This window comes from Carlito syrichta, unplaced genomic scaffold (genome assembly GCF_000164805.1).
Source record: "Carlito syrichta isolate Samal-C Ts95f unplaced genomic scaffold, Tarsius_syrichta-2.0.1 Scaffold306949, whole genome shotgun sequence".
NCBI classification, from domain to species: domain Eukaryota; kingdom Metazoa; phylum Chordata; class Mammalia; order Primates; family Tarsiidae; genus Carlito; species Carlito syrichta.
In genome coordinates, this window is record NW_007251045.1 from 1,371,346 (window position 1) to 1,394,675 (window position 23,330).

General features: G+C 39.8%; 1 protein-coding gene across 1 annotated transcript in view; it reads right to left on the reverse strand.

Moving 5' to 3' along the window:
• GRK3 (G protein-coupled receptor kinase 3) overlaps positions 1–22,615 on the reverse strand; it is a gene marked incomplete at its 5' end in the record, with an annotated part of 58,794 nt that extends 36,179 nt beyond the window's left edge. The window contains 7 exons of the mRNA XM_021715286.1: positions 1,534–1,628; positions 4,502–4,632; positions 6,254–6,332; positions 13,888–13,987; positions 16,607–16,698; positions 18,471–18,522; positions 22,526–22,615. Of these exons, the coding sequence (XP_021570961.1) occupies positions 1,534–1,628; positions 4,502–4,632; positions 6,254–6,332; positions 13,888–13,987; positions 16,607–16,698; positions 18,471–18,522; positions 22,526–22,615 (639 nt within the window). The remainder of the gene's footprint in view (positions 1–1,533; positions 1,629–4,501; positions 4,633–6,253; positions 6,333–13,887; positions 13,988–16,606; positions 16,699–18,470; positions 18,523–22,525) is intronic.
• Between the last annotated feature and the right edge of the window lie 715 nt (positions 22,616–23,330).

Consider the following 23,330-nt stretch of genomic DNA (forward strand, 5'->3'; position numbering starts at 1 on the left):
CATTTGATCAGAGCTTTAAAAGGCAATTTGGATTTAATGCAGTCCCTCATAAAGTATTGCAATTCAGAACCACTTTACTTCTGGTTACACAAAGGAAGGATCTGTAGTTTATTTTCTGCACGGATGCATGAAATGAGACTCCTGGGAGTTTCTTCAAGACCATTCAACACAGAGATGAATGTTAGCTCAAGATGTACAATGAAATGTAATTTTAAAAGATTCAGTGCTAAGAAGGAGACATTTAAAAAGACCAAATAAAGCCAGAGTTGTCTATTTTTCCTCAAGCTGCACACATGTTCATACTTTCCACCTAGATCATCTGATACCAAAGAAACAGAAGTGAAAACCACTGTGTTTCTGCAGAGCCCTGCGAGCGCCATCTTATGGTGCTGATGCCTTTTCAACAGCGCTGGGTTCAGAGAGAAGTCCTCAGCCGGGGTCTACATGCTTTGATTAAGCATGGCTCCCCAAAGAGCATTCAACATCCATGGGGCTGTCAGGTGCTGGCTGAGGGCTGTGTCACAGGAGGCACCTGGTGGTCCCTAGAGGACTGGTACAATGTCCAAATCTAACAATATGGCCTGCATTGAAAGCTTGAACTGCGCATGAATGACTTATTTCTTTAATTAAAAGAGAGAGAGAGAGAGAGAGAGAGAGAGAGAGAGAGAGAGAGAGAGAGAGAGAGGGAAAATCCTGATTTCTCGTCAGATTTAAAAAAAGAAAAAGAAAGCCTTTTTGAAAAAGAAGAAAAAGTAGATGGAGAGAGAAACTTGGGACTGAGGACCCCCTTGGAGATTCAGTGCAGCTGCCTCTGTGTCTTCCTAGCAAGGCACCTTCATTGATCTTTATGACAACTTTCAGGGGTTTGTTACTATCTCTATTTACAGATGAAGAGACTGAGGTCAAAGAGGTCAACTGACTGACTGGCTTAGGGTCACACAGGCAGCCTGAAGTCAGGTTTTTTGTGAGGTTGCAAGTCTTTTTTTTTTTTTTTTTGAGTCAGAGTCTCACTCCGTTGCCCAGGCTGGAGTGCAGTGGTGCGCTCACAGCCACCCCAGCGTTGACCTGCTGGGCTCCAGTGATCCTTCCACTTCAGCCTTCCAAGTAGCCGGAACTACAGGTGCATGTTACTATGCCCGGCTAATTTTTTTAAAAAATTTATTATAGAGATGAGGTCTTGTCAAGTTACCTGGGCTGGTCTCGATCCCCAGGGCTCAGGCAATCCACTTGCCTCGGCCTCCCAAAGTGCTGGATTACAGGCTGAGCCACTGAGCCTGCAACTGTTTATGACACACCACTCTGGCCCTTGAGCAGGTCAGTTACTTCGTGGGTCAATTCATGCTTCCCACAGACAGTGACAGAAAGCATAGCACTCAAATCTCCTCTCCCGTGACCTGGGATATTGGATCTTCCCACGCTTCAGCTTTTCACATATGGAAAATCACCGCTGGACAAATGGCCAGTCCATCAACTGACTGAATAAATGAGTTGCATTAGATAAATGATAGTGAACAGAGTTGATGCACTACTTACACACTCGCATGTGGCTTCTTTTTGGAAAAATCACAGGCAAGACCGAGATCTGATATCCTTACATGTCCGTGTTCATCCAAGAGGATATTTGCTGGCTAAACAGAAAAAGAATGTGACCTTAAGAGTCCCAGATGCCAAAAGGACTTTGAGAGCTAAAATACAAAAATTGGATATCTCATTGTTTTATCATAGTTTGCTCACAAACATGAATTATAGCTTTATACTATTATATCAAAGTAGGGCACAATACTGAGAGCGATATTCTTCATGTTAACTTCAGCAGGAAAATGTTAATGACAGAGGCGAAAGAGTCTACTCATTAAAAAATGAAGTCCAGGGCAGGTAACATGACCATAGTAAGACCACAGTTCATCAGAGTCAAAAGCATTTCCTTTTCCCTGCTCCAAGAACTGCAGTGCAGGTGTGCTTCTCCATGCTTGGCCTATGTGAACCACAAGGACTTCTAAGAATGAAGCCAAGAAGCACATAACAGAAAGGAAGCTGGCGAGAATGTATAAATGTATACGAAATCAAAATATTCCACAGTGCCACACTAATCCCAATAAATGACATTTCTGTTTATTGATACATCATCAACACTGGGCCCTACCAAATGCCCAAATATGATTTTGACCACAACTCTGATGAAATGTATCCATTAAGATTAGATTTAGTCATCATGAAAGACAAAGCTCCTCTCTCTAATATATATTGAATTATAGTCATCTTAATAATTTTTTTGCAGAACATCAACTACTGTTTTGCTCAAAATAAAAATGATAACATGCTATTATAAAATTGAAACATGAATAATCATGAGAGACTAGAATTAAGTTTGAACAGAAATTAAATAGTACCACTACCTACTAAGTAGCTTAGAAAACAAAAATAAAGCATAACGATGATTAGAAACTGGTTATAGATTTAAATTAGAATGTATTACAATAGTGCTTCATGGGCCTTCAGCATGAATTTTATTCTTCTGCAAAATTCACACAAGGAAATAAAATGTCTTGGGTCAACCAATGTCTAATTATTTCTAATTCAACAAAAATATTTTTTTATTCTTTATGCTTGTAGGAAAACTAGGAAATAATTCTTTAACTTTGCAGAAAGCTTTAAAATTCACAAAATATTTTGTGAAAAAAGAAATGCTTGCAAATGAAATGTAATTTTTATAATATTTTAAAAGATAATCTTAAAAAGCTAATGACAATATCTTAGCTCCTTAGCAAAAGGAACAGAAACTGTATTTCAGCTGGCCACTGTGGGTTCAATCAAGAAGGAATCTGAACACATTCTCCTGGAGTCTTCTTAGCCTACTGACCAACTGTTGTGCCTATCATTTTTCTTCTCATTAGCATTGATGCATTTCTATATTTGCATAATCATTTTTATCATTGGTCAAGGTCCCTTTTGTCCATCCCTGCCTTCAGGCTGTTACAGGTCATGGCAACTAGGTGAGTGTCACCATGAATGGACTGAGCAAGCCCCTAACGCCCTTCATCATGAAGAACCCAGGACTGGAAAGGATAAACTCAGCATACTGCTACTTCATTACTTTCAAGGCCAGCGAGCTTTTACAGAGGACAAGAACAGAAAGCCAAGCACAGCAATCAGAGGTTACACAGTTCAGGGATCTGAAAATCTATTTAATGATTTTTGAGGCGATCTCAAAACAAATGAAGATATGAGAGTAGCCTCTGGGAGAAATTGTGCAGGCTGATCTGCAATCCAGCCCTCCCTGATCAGCCATGCCCAGAGGAGGCATTACTTGGCCATTCTATGTCCTGGTGCCCCAGTGTAGATGCCCGGTAAACAGTGAGCTACAGCCAAATCAGTTGCTTAGTGGACTTTCTCTCTCTCTTTTTTTTTTTTGAGTTGGAGTCTCCCTCTGTTGCCCAAACTGGAGTGTAGTGGCACACTCCCGGCCACCGCAGCCTCGACCTGCTGGGATCCGGAGATCCTTTCGCTTCAGCCTTTCAAATAGCTGGAACTATAGCTATGCGCTACCACCCAGCTAATTCTTGATTTATTGTAGAGATAAGTTCTTGCCAAGTTGCCCAGGTGGGTCTCGAACCCTTAGGCTCAGGCAATCCACTTGCCTCGGCCTCCCAAAGTGCTGAGATTACAGGCTGAACTACAGAGCCCAACTACTTGGTAGACTTTCATTGAATTATGATGGGACACACACACACACACACACACACACACACACACACACACACACTCAGGCAATCCACTTGCCTCGGCCTACCAAAGTGCTGAGATTACAGGCTGAACTACAGAGCCCAACTGCTTAGTGGACTTTCATTGAATTATGATGGGGCGTATGCGCGCGCGCACGCACACACACACAAACGCACACACACACACACAAACTCTACCCTGATTTTCACTCATTTGTTTGTTTGTTTTTGTTTTGTTTTGTTTTGAGTTGGGAGTTTCACTCTTTCGCCCAGGCTGGAGTGCAGTGGCATGCTGCTCACAGTCACCACAGTCTCGACCTGCTGGGCTCTGGCAATCCTTCTACCTCAGCCTTCCAAGCAGCTGGAACTACAGGCACATGCCCACACACCCAGTTAATTTTTTGGTTTATTGTAGAGACGCGGTCTCACCATGTTGCCCAGGCTGGTCTTGGACCCACAGGCTCAGGCAATCCTCTCGCCTTTGCCTCCCAAAGTGCTGGGATTACAGGCGTGAGCCACTGCGCCATTAATCAACTAGAATTTTTGACTTAGAGTATGTGCCACACCAGGCACTGAAGTTGTTATAACGATGATGTGCGTTCCATCCTTTCAAAGTTTGATCTAGAGGAGACCAATATCACATAACAGTGACCTCATCAGGGCTGAGCTGAGGGCCAAGAGGAAGATGGCAGGACTCTGCAAAAGAAAAGGGGACTTCCAGAGGGCCATTAGCTCAATGTCTACTTACTATACAGAAAGAGTCTGTCAACTGTCCTCACCTTCAAATCTCTGTACACAACAAACCGATTGTGCATGTGCTCTAGGCCCAGAATGATTTCAGTGGCATAGAACCGCATCTCCTTCTCAGAGAAGACCCCATGCTGTGAAAGGTGGTAGTGCAAGTCACCCCCTGGAACCAGAGATTCAGAATTTAATTCAAGGTGTGTTAACTTAAAGGAAACAAAAATCACTGCCATCCTAAATAGTCAGGACACAGAAGAATAAAGTAAATCATGCTTCTGCTCTGCTGAATTGCCTATGGTTGAGCTCCATAATTTAATAAAACACTTTAAGCATTATGGAGAAAAGTCAAATGTTGAAAAGACTTCAGTGCAATGATAGGAGGGACAACATAACAAGGCAGAGACAGCACTGTCAGGCTGGAAACTCGGCCTGTGACGCCATCACAAGGTGGGACTAGTCAACCTGCTCTGATGATTTAAATCCTGTTTAATAATGGAATCAACTTACAGAGTGATCCGACAGACAGACAGCTTAGCAACTGGCTCAGAAAAATACAAACAAAACTGATCATATGGATAGATATCTGACAAAGCAAATACAATAAAATTTTAAGTGATAAAATCCAGGTGATGGGTATTTGGATGTCCCCAGTAAAATTCAACGGTTCTAGATAGTTAAAATTTTCCATAATTCAATGTTGGCAAGGGGAACAATCACATGGTCCCAAACTACAGTGAAGAGAATGCCTCTGACAGGGTAAGGAGATGTTTTTATAAACTACAAGGGAAAAGCCTCCACTGATTTATAAAAGTTCATGTGGGTCCAAGTTTATTGCCCTTGCTTTTACAAGTATCGTCCCCCTTGCCACATACATAGTCACTACCAGTTCGAGATGTAAAAGATGCCCAGTACCCCAAAAGCCTCCTGAATGCCCTCTCAGCCAAGACCTCAGCCCTAGCCACGGTCAGGCAAAGGTACCTCTTCTGTCTTCCTTCCCATCAATTAGCTTTGCCTGTTCTGACAGTCACATAAACAGGAACACTGAGATATTTGCTGCTGTGTCTGGCTTTTTTTGCTTGTGATTATGTCTGTGAAATTTCTTCACATTTTGGGGTAGAGTTGGTTTTAAATCAAACACTCAAAACATAATAAAACTTCAAAAAAACCAGGCATTTGAGTTGTTGAATTGTATGCTTTTTTATTTCAGGTCTTGTCACCAAAAATACTTTGAATATATGCCATGACACTTTCTAGTATTAGAAAGCTTCTTTTCTAGCTGAATGTTTTTCGGCATTCTCAAGGTTATCATTTACAGTTTAAAAGGTAAACGTCCAGTGCTGCAGATTTAGAAGCCATAGAAGACTGCATTAAAATCTGTACTTGGCCCAAAGTCAGTCTTTCAAAGTTGGTTTTTAAATACGTTTCTATCTTTGGCTTATATTCTTATGAGGTATTTCATTCCTAAAAGTTGAGGGCCAGGAAATAAGCTAATTAAAGATCTAGGCCAGCAGCATTCCAGAAAAATCAAGTTTCACTGTATTTTATGAGAATCTTTCTAGAAAATCCAACTTCCCAGGGAGAGACCGGGAGTCCCAGAGGAAAATTGCAGTCAACATTTTAAAATGAATTTTAACTGAAAATTGAAGGGTGAAAGGTTTCCTCAAACTTCAGGGGGGAGCTAATTATCAGAAAGATTCAAATTGCTGTCTGCCTAGATTAGCACATGATAAGTTTTTGCATCATAACAAAGTGTTTCTCGGTGCTTGGACTTGCCAAGTTGTGCTTACCGTTCATCAGATCCAGGATGAAGCAGAGTTTATCTGGAGTATGGAAGGCATAGGTCATACAAACAATGAAAGGACAGTCCTAGAGTAAGAAACACAAAAGCTTATAAGAAAAACAAAAGTTGTACTGGACAGGATATCTAGGGGTTTTACCTAATTAATTATTTAAATTGACACATTGTAATGGTACCTACTCGTGGGGTACAATTTGATGTTTTAATGTAATGGGTGTATCAGGGTAGTGAGTGTATCCATCACCTCATGCAGTTCTCATTTCTTTGTGGGGAACCTTCTAGCTATGTAACATACAATACATGCTCTGGATTTTCATTCAGGCCACCACCCCGTTCATTGAGCACAGACACCTACATGGTAACTTTAAAAGTCACAGAAAAAGATTTCTGGTTACATGATAAAATGCACAGAGACACAACATGGAGCAGATGAACTTGAAGGTTCTTTCTCACTCAGATTCAATCATGACTCTATTCTAAATACATTCTCTTCAAAAGATAGATTCTATAGAAAAATATTCACTGTCTAGCCCATCTTTTTGTTGGTCAACATTTTGGTTCTGGCTAGTCAAATATCTATGACAATTTCTGTTTCTGAAGACGGAAGAACCACGGTATGGGAGGCGGTAGTGGAGGACAAGGATTGTTGTGTTATTGTTTTGAAACACTGAGAGGAAAAATGGAATTCAATCAGCATTTGAAAGTGGAAAATTATAGCATGGGCAAGGGGTGAATAACTCAAATGTACAGATTTCAATTTTTCCCTAATTAATCTATAGATTCTGTGTAATCTTACTTAAGATGAAAACTGGCAAGTTGATTCTAAAATGCACGCAAATATAAACAGCCAAGAAAAGTTCAGATACTCTTGAAGACAGAAAAGGCTGGGAAACTTATAAGTGCCGTATATAATTCAGACAGTGTGATAATAGCCCAAGGGCAGACAAACAGACCAGTGGAACAGAACAGAGAATCCTGAAATAGAACCACACATAAATGGTCACTTGATTTGTGATAAAGTTGACAAAACAGGGCATGGGGAAAGAATGGCCACTTCTTTTTCTTTTCTATTTTTTTTTTTTTTTTGAGGCAGGGTCTCTTTCTCTCACTCAGGCTAGAGTGTCATGGCACAATTATAGCTCACTGCAGCCTAACAAGTGACTGTCCCACCTCAGCCTCCCGAGTAGTTTGAACTACAGGCTTGTGCCACCATGCTGGCTACTTTTTAAAATTTTTTTGTAGCAACAGGGTTTTGCTATATTGCCTAGGCTAGTCTCAAACTTCTGACCTCAAGCTATACTCCTGCCTCAGTCTCCCAAAGTGCTAGGATTACAGGTGTGAGCCACTGCAACCAACCAAGGATGACTTTTTCAATCAGTGGCACTGGAACAATTTATTATCTATACAATAAAATATAAACCTTGACCCCTATTGCATACCATACACTAAAGTCACCTCCAGCATATATATACAGAGGGTACCAAAAAATGTATTAAAATAGGGAAGGGAAAAAACTATATTAAAATTATAATACTCAATAAGATGAATATAAGTCATGTTTGACTTCTGCAATTAAAAGACGTGCTCAAAATGGCTATCTTCAGCTTCCAGACACTTCTGATTATGACAAACATCTCTTAAAATGTGTATACTTTTTTTGTCACTCCTGGTATACGTGTGTCCGTGTGTGTGTGTGTGTTAAAATAATAAAGCAATAAAACTTTTTAAAGAAGACAAAAGAAAATATCTTCATGATCTTAGGGCAAGTAAAGATTCCTTAGGCCACAAAAACAGTAACAAACAGAAATGTTGATAAATCAGACCAAAATAAAGAACTTAATCTGTAACATACAATACATGCTCTGGATTTTTATTCAGGCTATTGCCCCATGCACTGAGCACAGAGAAGATATCTGCAACCCATAAATACACAAATGACTCAAATCTAGTATAAAGAACTCTTAAAAATTAATAAAGAAAAAGGCAACCAACTCAAAAGAAAAATGGCAAAAATTAAATTAAATTAAATAGCACTTCACATAAGAGGACACTAAATGGTCCATACATCTATCAACAGATGCTCAACTTCATGTGTCTCTGAGGGGATGCTAATTGAAACCATAATATGCTACCACTAAAACCCACAAGAACAGTTAAAACTAAAAAGACTGACAAGACCAAGTGCTGGAAAGGTGTGGAGTGAACGGAACTTTCACATATGGCTCCTGGGGTGTACAGTGGTACAACCACTTGAGTGAACTATTTGGTGATATCTACCAAGGTTGAGCCTCACCTGCAAACCCTATGACTTGGCAATTTCACTCTGAGGTAGGCACCTAACAGCAATCTGTACTTACATGCACCAAGAGACCTGCACAAGAATCTTTACAACAGCAGTATTAAAAATAGCCCCAACCAGAAAATAATTCAAATGTCTACCAATATTAGAATAGAGAAATGTCGTGTAGTATGGTATCCTTGTTTAACAGAATACTACAAAGCTAGGATAAGCAAATGCTTTCTGCAAAGGGCCAAACAGTGAATATTTTAGGCCTTGCAGGTCGCAGACAGTCTCTGTCATCTATTCTTTTTCGCTGATATTTTTAAAAATCCTGAAAAAATGTGAAAACCATTCTTAGTTCATGGGCAGTACAAAATAAGGCCACAAGCTAGACTTGGTCACTGGGCCACACCTTGCTTGCTGATGCCTGCATACAGATACAGGAATGTGCTATTGTTGCGTGCAACAACACAAATGAATCTCAGAAGTGACACTGAAAAAAGTCAACACAAAGGAGCATATTTATATGAGCTCACACAAAATTAGCAAAACTAAGTCACAGTGTTAGAAGTCTGAACTGTAGTTAGTGACTGAGAGGAGCACAAGGAGACTTCCAGAATACTGGTGACTTTCTGTCTCTTGATCTGTGCTGGAGACAAACGTATTCCCTTGTGAAAATTCATCAGTGCTATGCTAGAGCTACTGATCTATTTTATCTTCTAGATCTACTCAGATTCTTCACATATAGTATGTACTTGTCACTAACCTGATTCAAATTTAAAAAAAATAATTACCTAGCCTATCTACATCCGCTTTCTCAATAAACACAGAGAACTATTAAATTCCAAAGGAAATGTTCACACATCAACAGAATACTCTGTAAACAGAACCTGCATCGTTAAAACCTCTATATTAAGGGCATATAGATAATTTGGAGTTTACATATTTCTATATACTAAAGATTCATGAACTTGAACTCAATTTCCAAAAATCCTCCAGAGAAAATTACTCTAAAAAGAATTATAAAATTCATTTTGTAGTTACCATGTTTGCCTTAGAGTTCTGTTGAGACGGTGTTAGCATTTCTTGCTTTTAGGATTTCTTTTGCCTGAAATAGGCAAAATATAGGTGCAATCCTTTTTCTATTAAAGGCCCTGTGGTCTTTCCTACTTGGAAGCCACATACCTTTCCGTCAGCCTTCTGAAATGGCTATCTTACTCTGCTCCAAATATTATGCTCCTTTCTTAATGGGATTCCCCACATACTCTTGTTCCTGACCTGATGAGTAATTCATTCACAGAGCAGAGAAGTGGGTGAACCTAGAGTTTGGTTAAACCAGGGTCTTTCCCAAATGCACCCGCTTCACCAAGGAGATAAGTGGTCCCTTCCAAGGGAGATTCCTAAACATTATGGTTTATGATCCTTCTAATGATAGCCCCAAAACAGCTGCAAAAGGTTAAAGTCTCCTTAAGATAGTATGCTTTAAGATGGAGCATGAATTTTAGATCTGCAATCATAGCCTCTTCATAGCCTCTCGAAGTAAGAAAGTCTCTTAAAAAAGAGAAAAATCACCTGGTCTGACTTCTCTATATTAAAGACAAGAAATGAAGGTCCCCCAAAATGGAAATGACTTGCCTGAGGTCACAAAAAAAACTGGCAACCACCCAAGATCGCAACCTCAAGTCTGCTGACCCCCTTCAGAGTTCTTTTCTCTCCGTGATGCTACTTAAAGACAAGGTTTCTTCACCAATTAACTAAGATTCTCTCCTTGACTGAACTCTAGCTAGGCTCCTCTGAGCGCTCTCTTCAACTAGGCCTCAACCTTGAACTATAAAGACTTGAACATACACTAATGCAGTTCCTGACAGTTCAAGACCACATCCCTAGGATAACCTCAGCCCTGCTTAAAGTGCCTGCCTGAGAGAAATCAAAGCTGCCAAAAGAATTCACTATTTGTCTCAGCCAGCACCCAAAGAAGAGTTCCCTGTCTCATAGCCTCCATGGGAGGGCAGGAAGCCTAACTCGGGTAAGTGCCAGTAGCAAACCCGGATGGGTCTCACATGGTCCCAGCCCCACACTACTTTCTACAGTTTTTCACTTCCCAGAGTCCGCTCAAGGCCCGCAGTACACCCACTCCCGCCTTCTCCCTTTCAATCACCCAATCACCTCTGCAATGTCAGAATGGAGCTCAGCTGTTTCCCCTAGTGCCAGTAGCTGGGGAATAAAGCCTGTTTTCACCACTTTAACTAAGGTGTGGCTGCATTTACCTTTGACACAGTGTATACATATGCAGGCAAAGGAGTCAGATTTGGCTACTTCTGCGGAAGTCACTGACTGCAGCCCTTCATCTCTCAGGGTGCTTGAGCAGACCTAAAATGAACAGTCGAGGACACAGAACTGAACACTGCCCAGTGAAAAGAAAAAGGCAGCCATGCAAGGAATGGTGGGATACAGCTCCCAAGACTATTATGGGTAAGAGGATCTGCCTCATTTGGAAATTAGTGGTAAATAAGAGCTAGAGGATTTTGAGAAGTAGACCCTTAAGTAAAGCTCCTGAGCAAGAAAAACTGTGTTCTTTGATTTCTACCAAGAGTGAGCAAAGTAGCTTGTGTTTTGTAGGAACTCTAGAAAAACTTGTGATAAAATAGGACCACGAAGTAGTTCCTTAAGAAAATCCTCCGCCGTGCAGAAGGAGCTATCTTTTCCAACTGCAAGGCTTACTGTAGTAGCTCTCTGGTTAAAACACGTTGTCTACAACTGTGGTAAGATTGTTTAAGCACCTCAATACTGGTCTGGAAAACTCTCCATGGTCTGGCCTAGCCTCTGTGTGCCTCTCTCCAGCTTCATCCTGCTTTCCTCCCCGCAGTTTCCACAGACCCCGGTTGGCTGCCCTCATCTAATTCCTCAAACTCCATGTGCCTGGGGCCCAGACAAGCACTGGCACCTCCCCAGGTCACCTCCAACTTCAGAGGAGCATTCGTTGACCACAGCTCTACCCTGCCAAATGCCTTCTTAGCACGGTGTGCCTGTCTTCCACAGTTCTTGCCACATGTCCTACTTGTCTATACATTTCCACCGCTATTTGAATAGTATCACCTTTTTCCCATTCTGTACAGCTGTACAAGGGCGAGGACGATGGTCAGGTTTGGGGGCTCCTGGCTTGTGGCAGAGTGCCTGGCACAATCCAGGAGCTCAGCTACGGTTCAAGGAATGAGTCACACTTCTGAGGAACCTGCACTCCCTGCTGTGGACATACACTGGTTCTTGAACATGCATATTTCCCTTTTTACTGTCTAAGAACTACAGAAGAAAACAGGGAACAGGGCTTCCTACTGTGTCTCCAAGTAATAAGGGGAGGAATACTCAATTTGAGATGGAAAAAAAAAAATTCCCGTCAAAAGAAAACTATGGTGAGTGGGGACAGTTCAGTCTCTACACCACAAGAAATCCTGCTGAAACAGGACAATCTAAAGTTTCACCTGCTGAGGTCATTTTAAACTAAGCATTGATGGAAACCTATAAAAAATGGCCTTTCACTAGCAAAAGGAATTAAAAATAACTTCACTATAACTCTTCTGGTTAAATTATGTATTTGAATCAAATTAAAAATTTGCAAAACTGCCATATTGTTTTGATATTTGAATAAAAATATAAACAATTCTTTTAAATTAATTCAAAGTAGTAGACCAAGATAACCCCAATTTTTTATTTATTCTCTTAGGGTTACGTCAGTGAGAAACTATATAACTACTTAACCACAATCCCTCTCACCTGAGTCAAATAAATATAAAAATGCTACATGAAAACTGTATTTATATTTTTCCAACATCAATACATTTTTTTCCATAGGTCTTCTTGAAAGCAAGTATCCAAGGCTTTGAGATAATGTGTTAAAAATTAATATTCTAATTAATCACTTAAAATCTTCTTCCAGTAAGCACATCTATGTTTGAAATTAAGATAGACCTTTCCAAAAGAAATAAGAAGCCAGTGTCATCCCTACTGATTCCAACACAGGCTGTGGGATGCTCAGTTTCATTAAAATCAGTTAAAAAATCTGGTCACACAGACAGAATGACTCTTTTTTAAAATACTTAATGTTCATACATTGAAAAGTAGAGGAACATAATTAGATATTATTTATGGCTCTTGAGCTTTCATTTGTTACAGTTCAGCTAAATTATGCTATTCTTTTGCTTCAATCGCAAATAGCCTTTCTAGAAGCACTTAAAACTAATGCTAGAATAACATAAACCATAACAAAATAAATATGTGATAAACAAACAAACAAAAAACACAGCCTCTAAAGTGATCATAAGAAAGGAGCACTGGCCAAGGAGTCCAGAGACTTTGGGCAAGGAAATTAACCTCTTTGGGTCTCAGCTTCCTCACTCACTAGTTAAAAGGATTCTTTGATTAGCCATTAATATTTGGTTCTTTCAAATCCTTTTGGTGAAGATGACCTTATTTAGAATCCAGCTATGACATCTCCATATTTCTTTCTGCATATATGCCTTCCTGGCTTGTTTGATGTTAAATTTACATGTGGGCAACACAGTGCGAATCCGGCCGTTCCACACTCTGCCCCTTCCTTGTCCTGGATCCCTGACCTACTCTGAACACAAATCCACAAATGGCATGCAGAAGTTTCTAGGGGGGCAGGTTTTTCTGGATATGCCTTCCTGTGTGGCAGCATCTGTACAGATAAACAAAAGCCAATGGTTTGGTCTTGGGTGAGACCATTCACAGAAAAAAACATCAGAACGGGCAGATACTTTGCAAGTGAAGAAGACACGAGGCAAAAGTCTGGCCTCAAACATGCTAAGTTCAAACTGACAGCTTAAGGTAAAAGTGAAATGTCCAACAGGTAGAAACACAGGCTGGAAATGGAAAAGCCAGTCAACAGAGCAGGAAGTGCTGAGAGGGACAACCTCGTAGGACAATTCAGATCTCTCTATTTGCTTCTGGGGAGCAGGGGTCACTTTCTTCTCACTTTTTCCCCTCTAGGTCAGTCCTTCTGCTCAGTCATACAGTCAATTCTTGACTACACTCGAGTGATCTTTTTTGTTATAATTATTTTCTGCCATCTCTGGTACTATAGTCTGCAAAGAAGGAAGTCAAGGACAAATGAATAGGCACTAAATAGAAGAGTCGTGGGTGTGCACGATGAAGGCTGCTAGTGTTCCTCTAACTTGCAAAATCAAAGAAGAGATGATATCAAATTCTAGCCCACCAGAGAATTGGCTGGACCTGTAATCAGCTAGAAAAAAATAATAAAGATCCTGTTTTAAAATAAACAAATAACAAAATTTAAAAAGCAATGCTGGAAATTGAATACTCACCCCTGTACTGACAAGAGACAACATAATTCTTTCATTTAAGGCTAATGTTTCTCCTTGTTTCATCTTGATCCTCTTCTTATCTAAACATTTCATTGCATACCTGGAAACGAAAATTAGTTAGAAATCTATACTGTAAATATACCTAGGCTGGTTTAAACAATACACTTCATCCTAGGGAACGTTTCTAAGCATGTAGGCAATGTTTAAAAGAAGCAAAATGGTGCTCAAGTGCCATGCAAGAAATATTTTTATTTTGCATGTATTATGAAAAAAAATCAAGCAATAATTAAGATATTTCTGCCATTACATGGATAGACTTCCCAGTTAAATAAGTATAAAGTAGATGGACATAAATAAATTCCGTGGAATACATTTTTGGTGATTGCTGCTGCCTATTATTACTGGTGATGGGGGGGGTCATAAGTGTCATATTTAGCAAGTGGGAGTTGTTAATTCATCAGTAGTCAAGCTTTTATAAGAGTCTACAGAAGCTAGGACTCTAACACAGTGATGATAACAATGGGAAGGGAAGGCATGCATTCAAAAGAGCATGTTCTAAAATGCCATTTTATCGATTAGTTCTTATTTTCATATTTCAGTTATAATATTTTCAATAATAAAAATAATCAATAAGGTTTTTCTACCTATCATTGGTTAAAGTCAATTGAAAAGAACCAATTGATAATTTAAGATTTTAGAAAACTTGGAACAAACTCATATTAAGAAAATACAGACAGGTTATTTGGCATATTCTATAATCACAGGTTAAAGAAAACAGGAAGTTTCCTCAGCGGGACCACAGAAGGCTGAGAGGGAATCCTTGTAAATGTTTTCACATGTTTCAAGGCCTGAAAAGTCTGTGTGAATTACTGTGAATTCCCATCTGATGGACTACTTCATTTGGCCCAGATATGCAACACGGACCACTGTCTTAGTGTGGGAGGATGCAGAAATCTACTCATTTCTTGTTGGTTATAAGTCAAACCATGTTTGAGTTATATAAAAAGAGATGAATGTCCAAATTTGTTATTTTTTAACCACTTTTCAGGAGTTCTTACAACAAATCAATTGATAGGACATTAATTTGCTTACTTATGGGATCAATTATTGAAAACATATGAGTGGCATGTTCTTTAAATGGTTCATTTTTATGATAAAGGATTTTTCAAGTGTTTCACACTACTCCTATCACCATTTAATTCTCTTAAGACACTTTAATATAAGTGTCTCTCCTTTACAGCCTAGATATGGAGGCACAGCAAGCTCACAACCTTTGTCCAAGACAGCAAGTGTGGGAGCTGAGGCTGATGTAGCTGATATGACACTAGGACCTTGCTCCAGATCACAGGGCTGCACTGTCACAACACAGCCCCAAACTCCAAACTCCTGAGTGCCAAGCGTCATGTTTACACCATAGAGGGCCCCAAAGCAGGAAGATGACTGTTGGGCACAAATTAGTAAAGGTAAAGTGTAGGCCCCAAATCTTAAAATGATGCCAACTACTGGACTGTCTGAGTGGAAAGGACGGCTCGGCAAATCCATCAGCACCGAATCCCAGAAAGCGCCTGAGCAGGGGCTGAGTGACAGGAGGCAGATGCTTAATTAGGACCCCAGGTACTCACATGGACTCAATTATTTTATAAACCAAGCCTCACATACCACCCCCACTGTTTTAACATGCCTGTCACTCATCAGATGTGTAGTTCTTCTGGGTCCATCAAATCAGTTTTCCCATTCTCTTTTGCTTTCAGAAATATGTTCATTTAAATTGCTTTTGTTTAAAAAAAACTTTCCCCACTCTTAAGAATCCCAATGTCCTCTTTCCAGAAGAGCCTTCTCCCTGGCTCATATGCACCTAATTTGCTCACACTGACCTCCCATAAGAAAAGTTACTGTGGTGAATGATCACTGATCTTCCTCAGCAGGGCTTCCTCCTCTCCAGCACCCCAGCTACTCAGCTGGGAAATCAAAACCTCCTGAAAAGCTTTGTTGCCCAAAACTGCTTAATAACATATGGGTCCTTATTGAAAAGAGGATGTCTCTCTTCTGCAAAGCAAATATTCTGTGCTGCACCATCTGACTTGGAGGCTGAATGCAACATGCCCTTGGGTGTCAAGAATCCTTTCCAGTTCATCTCTGGATCCCAGGCCCCTCTCTCATGGCCTCCAACATGGTGGGCACAGGAGGCAAGACTATCATTTATTCCCATTGAGAGGTGGAAGTTCCAGCTTTCTGCTCTCACTCAACATGTTCAACAAAATGTAGCCTATATCTTTCTGAGGTCATAGGTATTCACATTTCTATGTATTCACATTTCTTTTTCTTTCTTTCTTTTTTTTTTTTTTGAGTTGGAGTCTCACTCTGTTGCCCAAGCAGGAGTGCAGTGGCACATTCACAGCCACCCCAGCATCGACCTGCTGGGCTCAGGCGATCCTTCCACCTCAGTCTTGCAAGTAGCTGGAACTACAGGCCTGGCTAATTTTTTGACTTATTGTAGAGATGAGGTCTTGCCAAGTTGCCCAGGCTGGTCTCGAACCCATGGGCTCAGGCAATCCTCTCACCTTGGTCTCCCAAAGTGCTGGGATTACAGGCTTGAGCCACCGTGCCCAGCCCCCACATTTCTATATTTCTATATAAAATCTCTACATAGAGATTATCTTTTCATGCAAACATAAAATTGTAATAATTTCAGTAAAATATATGAGCATTTAAAGCTTACATTTTTCCAGTGTCTGCTTTTCTGCAACCGTACACTTCACCAAATCCTCCTCTTCCAATAATCCTATGCACACTGAAATCATTCATTGTCAACTGAGAAATCAAATCACAAAATAAAAACATACAATTATGTAAAATTATCTTGTTAACAGGATTTTTTTTTCATGGAGAACACAGACAACAATTAAAATAGCAATGCTGATGTGGGGATCTACCCTTTGTACATCTGCTTCCTTACGCTGGAAGATGAGGAGCCTGAGGGTGGCAAGACTTTCTACAGCCTCCTTCAGCTCCACCTCCAAGTTAGACGAGGCACCGATAGGAGGCCCATGGGGAGATGATGGGGTGGGGGCTGAGTGAGCCAGACTGCTTTCCATTCTCATCCTCTTAGATGACAAGATGTATACCTCGAAGACAAGTGAGCATGACACTTCTGGTGAAAACAAAAAGTAACCTCAGCTGCTCTGAGGCCTAAAGTTTGGGAACAATCCAACAATTCCAAGAACTGTCAGGGTAGGAAAATAAGCATCCACGTCAAGGGCAACTATATTTTTGTAACAGAAGGCCATATGATCCAAACCCAACAGATGCAGGCCATGTGAATTTCGCATTGATGGCATCCATGAATGGAGAGGACTTGTGCTGGCCATGTGACCATGAAACAAGCCTAAATGTGAGTCAAGTATATACAGAGGCTTTATTCACAAGCACTTCCCTTCTGTCAACAATATCTCAGTAGTGCTCCATTTCAGAAGTAGATTTAATAGTGTTAGATGGTACAAAGACGGATAGCGAATTCCATGTTCATGGTAAGAGACCATAGAACAATAGCAAATGCCTATTTGCTTAAGTATCGTGGCAAATCAAGGGTAAGATTCTTTAAGAGCTCCCCCAAATAACCCTTCAAACCTTGGCTCTGTATTACACAAGCCTGTATTTGGGCCACAGGCTTCATGTTTGATACTCAGAGTTCTCAAGGACAGGATCTGCTGAAGGAAAAGCATATGAAAGACCCAAAGCAGATATAAGGGATTTAAAAAAAAATGTGTTATTGTATCTTGCTTCTAAATCCTGCCAGGAATTACAGTGGCAGAAAAAAAACAAACAAAAAGAAAAAAAAACCTCACCACTTTTCGACCTTTTGGCTAATATCAAGTGTTTAAAAAAGACCTCCTTCCAACAATATCATTCAAGTAAAAGTCTCACAAAGAAAAAAAAAAATCCATTTGATTCTATTGTCCAGTTGCAAGCCTATGTGAAGGGAGACTGAAAGAGAATGAATGGAAGGGAAGTTGGACAAGGAAATGTGCATTCTGGAAGGGAAGTAAGGATTAAGCCCTAGATCACAAACAATGAAGGCTAAAACAGATGCAACACTAAAGAGATATGGGTTAGAAAGTGGCCTGTATATGAAGATTGCTTTTGTCATTCTCAAAAATAATAAAAAGATGAAAACTTGCACCAGTAAAGATGTCATCATTTTTATTATTACATCCAATTTTCATTTGGCATCTAATAATAAGAAAAAGAAAATAAACTTTACTAGAATGGCAAAAGACAAGGACATGGGGGGGTTATATTAAGTACAAGATTTTTATTTTTACTACTGTGTTTGTTAAAGGGTCAATTGCTGCTTAAAATCTCCTTTCTTAGGTAAATAAGCACATTCTTATATGAATATGAAAAAGAATGAAAACTCCAACTGTTTATGATGGAGTATGGGAGGGTGAATGTTTAGTAGATAAAGCTGGAAGAAAGACATCTGTTCAGGCAGTGTACCCTTTGGGAGTATGTTCCAGAACAAAGTATTTTCTCATAAGGCTAAGCCAGAGGAAGTTTTTATTTAAAAAAAAAAAAATACTCACATGAATATTTAATTCTACGTTTTTCCACTGACAAAATCTAGTGAACTTGTCACTAAAAAAGAAATAAAAATAATTACTGAAAAGTTAAACATCAAAATAACTGGATTTATAGAACAACATTATAAGAGAAATGGGAATTGCACTACTTGTGTTGCTTCTGGAATAGAGTAAGTTTTCTTAAACATTTGTCACAAAGTGCTCCCCGGTACTCATGGCTTGGCTTTGCAGTTCAGATGAAGGCCTTCGTGTTTCTCCTTTCACTTCACAGCCTGTGGGAACACTCTTATCTGCATCAGTACAGTCCAACAGCAGGATAACAGGAACCACATGGATCATTTAATTTTAATAATATATTCTATGTTACTGAATATATCAAAAATTACACTGCAACATGCAATCAATATGAAATTATTATTGAGATAGTGTACATTCCTGTTTCTGGATTAAATCTTTGAACTCTGATGTATATTTTGCACTTATAGCACATTTCAATTTAGATGAGTCGTATTTTAAGTGTTCAAAAGCTGTATGTGGCAAGTGGCTACCATATTGGACAGTGCAGCTCTAAAGGACAAAAACATTAATGTTTATGAATAATTATAAGAGTGGCAAACACTTAAAGAGTGCTTACCTGCTGCCAGGCCTTGCTCATCTACTCCTCCCAAATGTACGAGCAGGTGTTATTTTGATCCCCATTTTACAGCAGAGAAGACCAAGGCATCAACTTGTTAAGAGGCTTGGCCAAGGTTACACAGGGAGAGAGTGGGTGGAGCTGATTTGAACCCAGACCATCTTCTTAATCAAAATTTAGTATTGCCTCTCAAAGAGACAAATAGTGCAGCAGAGAAACGCTTGGACTAGGATCCCAAGATGTGGTAAGTTACATCTCTCTGATATGTTCCCACAATTCATTCTTCTGCTTGATGAGTGTTTTCTTCATCCATGAAGAAAAATATCTGTCCCATATCTATTTAATATATATTATTTTGATTAATTTTTATTAATGAGCAACATATCTATATAAGATGTTTGTTTTTACAAAGATTTCCAAAAGAAATGTATTCTAGATTGAACACGTCTTAAAAGCAGAGAACATGTTTGATGATGGCTGGATCCCATCTAGTCCCTGGCATGATTCCTTACATAAACACAGAATTCAGGATTCTCAGAATGAATGAAGGAAGAAAAAGAAGAAAGAAAGAGAGGATAAAAGGGAGGGACAGAGGGAAGAGGTTCTTATGAAGCATAAGTTACAAGTATTATCGACATTATAAGACATCTAAATATCACAATTCCCTGTGGGCTTCCTTAATAGGACTTTGAAAATAAAAATCTTTTACAAATATTTCTGAGTCCAACAATCAAACTGAAAATTAAAAGCAGAATTCTTTGTGATTAGAATAGCATCTTTTTTTCAATGAATCCAAAATGCCTTTTAAAGAGTGTTTCACTGATCCTCCTAACAAGTCTATGAGGTTGGTAAAATAAAATTATATTTTGAGAGTTTCTTACAGTTATTTAAAAACCATTTTATTAAAGCATGGTGCATGCAAAAGGCAAAACAACACTTGGGTGTACTCTGCATTTATAAATCCATGACTGGTCTTTGAAATTCGCTTGGTCTGTTGGGCAAGCTCAGACTCTCTTGTCTCACAGATTCTGAAGTTCAGAGCTGAAGACAGGGAATGTTGATCTGACACTTTCCACAGCTAGCTGAGGAGGGTTCACAAACCAGGAAGAGAGAAGTACCCACACATTTTGCCCAGATTTGCTGTAACAAGTTCCTCTTTGGAAAGTACAGATGGCTCTGAGTAGCTAGACTCCGTCAGGTCTCCATAGGGGTTACTTGAGCATTGTTCCCCATCAAAACCTGCTTACTGAATGGGACACTTCTTGACAGAAGAAGAACTGTGGCAGAAAAAAGCCTGGGCAATTGTTGGGCTTTTGTTAGCTAGAGCCCTTGAAGATAACTTAAAAGGATTCTGGAGAGAAGATCAGAGGTGAAAGACACAGAAATGACAAGGGTGGATGGGGTAGAGTAGCATTTCTAACCCTGATTCCTGACTCAGCCTGTGTACCGCTAAGCAACTGAAGTTCACTGCCTGAAGTGGGCTCACAGGCCCCTAGGCCCCTCCCAGACTCAGGCCCAGCTGGAACCTAGCCGACCTCCCATCCCCACCCTGCTGGGACCACAGGAGAAGGTGGAGAGACATGCCCCCACACTGATGAAGACTTCTTTTTTCCTGACTGCAGGGTGGCCACTGAGAAATCACCTTACTGTGTCATGAGACCTTTGGTTTGCATGACCATGTGTAGAGGGCCTGTGCTTTTCAAAACCAAAACTCCAAATACATCATCTGATACAGACTGGTTTCTTTCTAATTTGAAAATGTAGTAACACAAAAAAACCAAAAGCTACAAAAATTGACAAATCAATTTTAAAAATAATTTGTTTATGTAAAGTTGTGATGGCTTCAGAAAATCCAGTGTGTAAGATTGTTTAAAATTCAAATGGCTGCACTTCGATGTCCTGTGACAACATGAAATGACTACCTCAGTGAGGGCAAATGACTTTGTTTGCTGGCCTGGTGGCAAGTGAAAAGATATACATCAGAGTCACAAAACACCAAGGAAGACCTCTTCCCCACTTCAGTTACTGTCCCCATCGCTTTCCACTCCCCCAAGAATAACATAAACCTAAGTGGACCCAAGCGTCGGGACAGGTCAGATTTTAGAACCAATAGCAAGGGACATGGCCCAGGACTTGGCCACAACTCAGCCCTGGGCCAGCAACCTATCCCCTCGGTGGGATGTTGCTGCTTTTTGGCAAAGTTTCTGCTACTACTCTGAAGAGTGCAATTATTTTATGAATATTTGTCTTCCAAAGTATTGACTCTACTCCAGGATAAAATTATCTCTTGAACTCCAGTAGAATTACAAAACAACTTGTATTTAATTGCTTTAGTTCTGTGAATACGTGAAAAAGAAAACTGCAGTCAAGTAGCGTTTGCTGTTAAAGTGCAATTACTGAGCAACTGCAGGCTGCTCTAGCAACGAGACACAATCATCATGCTGATTGTCTAGAAATTAGTTGAATTGGAGGAGAAAAGGACAGTCACTGTCAATGCAGATTCTGTGGGGGAAGGTCTGATTCCAATGGTGTATCATCACAGAAACATCCTTAAAAACCAGTAGGTGACTAGAAAGCATATGAGCTGAATGTCTGTACAGGTGTCATATGACAAACAGCTCCTTAGTTTGAGTAACCTATATTTATTAGGCATCTAATGATGTATATGATCATAAAGAGACACTGGCCTACACCTTTAAATTTCACTACTACATAAAGAATCAAGTTTAGGCTTGTTCCACTTTGGGAGATTTGATTCCAAAATCCAAACAAATTAATCAAATTACAGTCATCCTTGCATTAGTAAAGGTCTTTCAATAAGAGACTTTTTAAAAATTGAGGTTCCCTAGTCTACTTACATTTTAGACCACACTGAAGCTAAAGAACTGAAGGTCAGCCAGGTATGGTGGCTCATGCCTGTAATCCCAGCACTTTGGAAGACCAAGGCAAGAGGATTTCTGGAGCCCAGGAGTTCAAGACCAGCCTGGAAAACACAGCGAGACCTCGTCTCTACAAAAAAATTTAAAAAAAATAAGCCAGGCGTAGTGGCACATGCTTGTAGTCCCAGCTACTCAGGAGACTGAGGCAGAAGGATTGCCTGAATCCAGGAGGTCAAAGCTTCAGTGAACTGTGATCATACCACTGGACTCCAGCCTGGGCAACAGAGTGAGACCCCAGCTCAAAAGACAAATAAACAAAAAACAAAAACTGAAGGTCAAAGACATGTTAAGATATACAAAGCCTAACTTTCTAATGCAAAGTATTAAGGAGATAGTTTAACCCAAAGCCTAGCATATAGTACATGGTCAATGAATACGTGTTGAATGAATAAATTAACACTTCACATTTTAAGGATGATACTTACTAAAATGAGGTATACCTTTACAGTACAAAACTATACAGATATGTGCATAATATTTCATACCTTTCCATAAATTTTTGAAAAATTTCGCCTCGAAGACTTTCACAAATTTCTTCTATGTATGGCTGGAAAGAATGGAAAAGAAATTCTACACTGAATATATAGGAACATATTAGAGTGAAAAACACAAGCCAGTGAGACTCAGTGGGGTGAGGTTCCCGGTGATGTACTCCCATAGCATGTTGTCTTGTACTTGCCTTTCTTGGTGCTTGTCCAATTTTCACTAATGGATTCATCAACAGTTATCTATACCACTAGATGCTATGGAGATAGGGACAGGTCTGCCCTGTTTGCCACCATATCCCTATTACCTGACACAGTTCCTGACAAGTCACAGACACTTCTTACATGACCAGGACTAGCTTCATGGAGGTGCAACTCAGAAGAGCCCAGTGTTGGGTGTAAGGCTCTGTTGTCACCATCTTTAAATGGTTAATAACTTTTAAACAAAAGGCCCCGCATTTTCATTCTGCACTGGGCTCTGTAAGTTATTTAGCATGTCTTGTAAACCACTAAAAGTATTTATAATCTGCATTGAATTTTAAAGATTCAAAGCTAACAGACCCATGAGGTTACCTTTTTTAAAAAATTAGTTATTTTATTTGTTGACTTTCATTTCTTAGAGTCATAGAGCTAAAGGTAATCACAAGGGAGAAATCATCACACTCCTCTTGCATGTAAGGAGGTCATACAACTGTGGGTAGGTACGTTGCCAAGATCTCTGAGCAAGTTCATGGCTAAACTGGGATGAAGATGAGGACTCCTAACTCATGTGTACGGTGCTCTTCCCCTCATGGAGAACAATTAC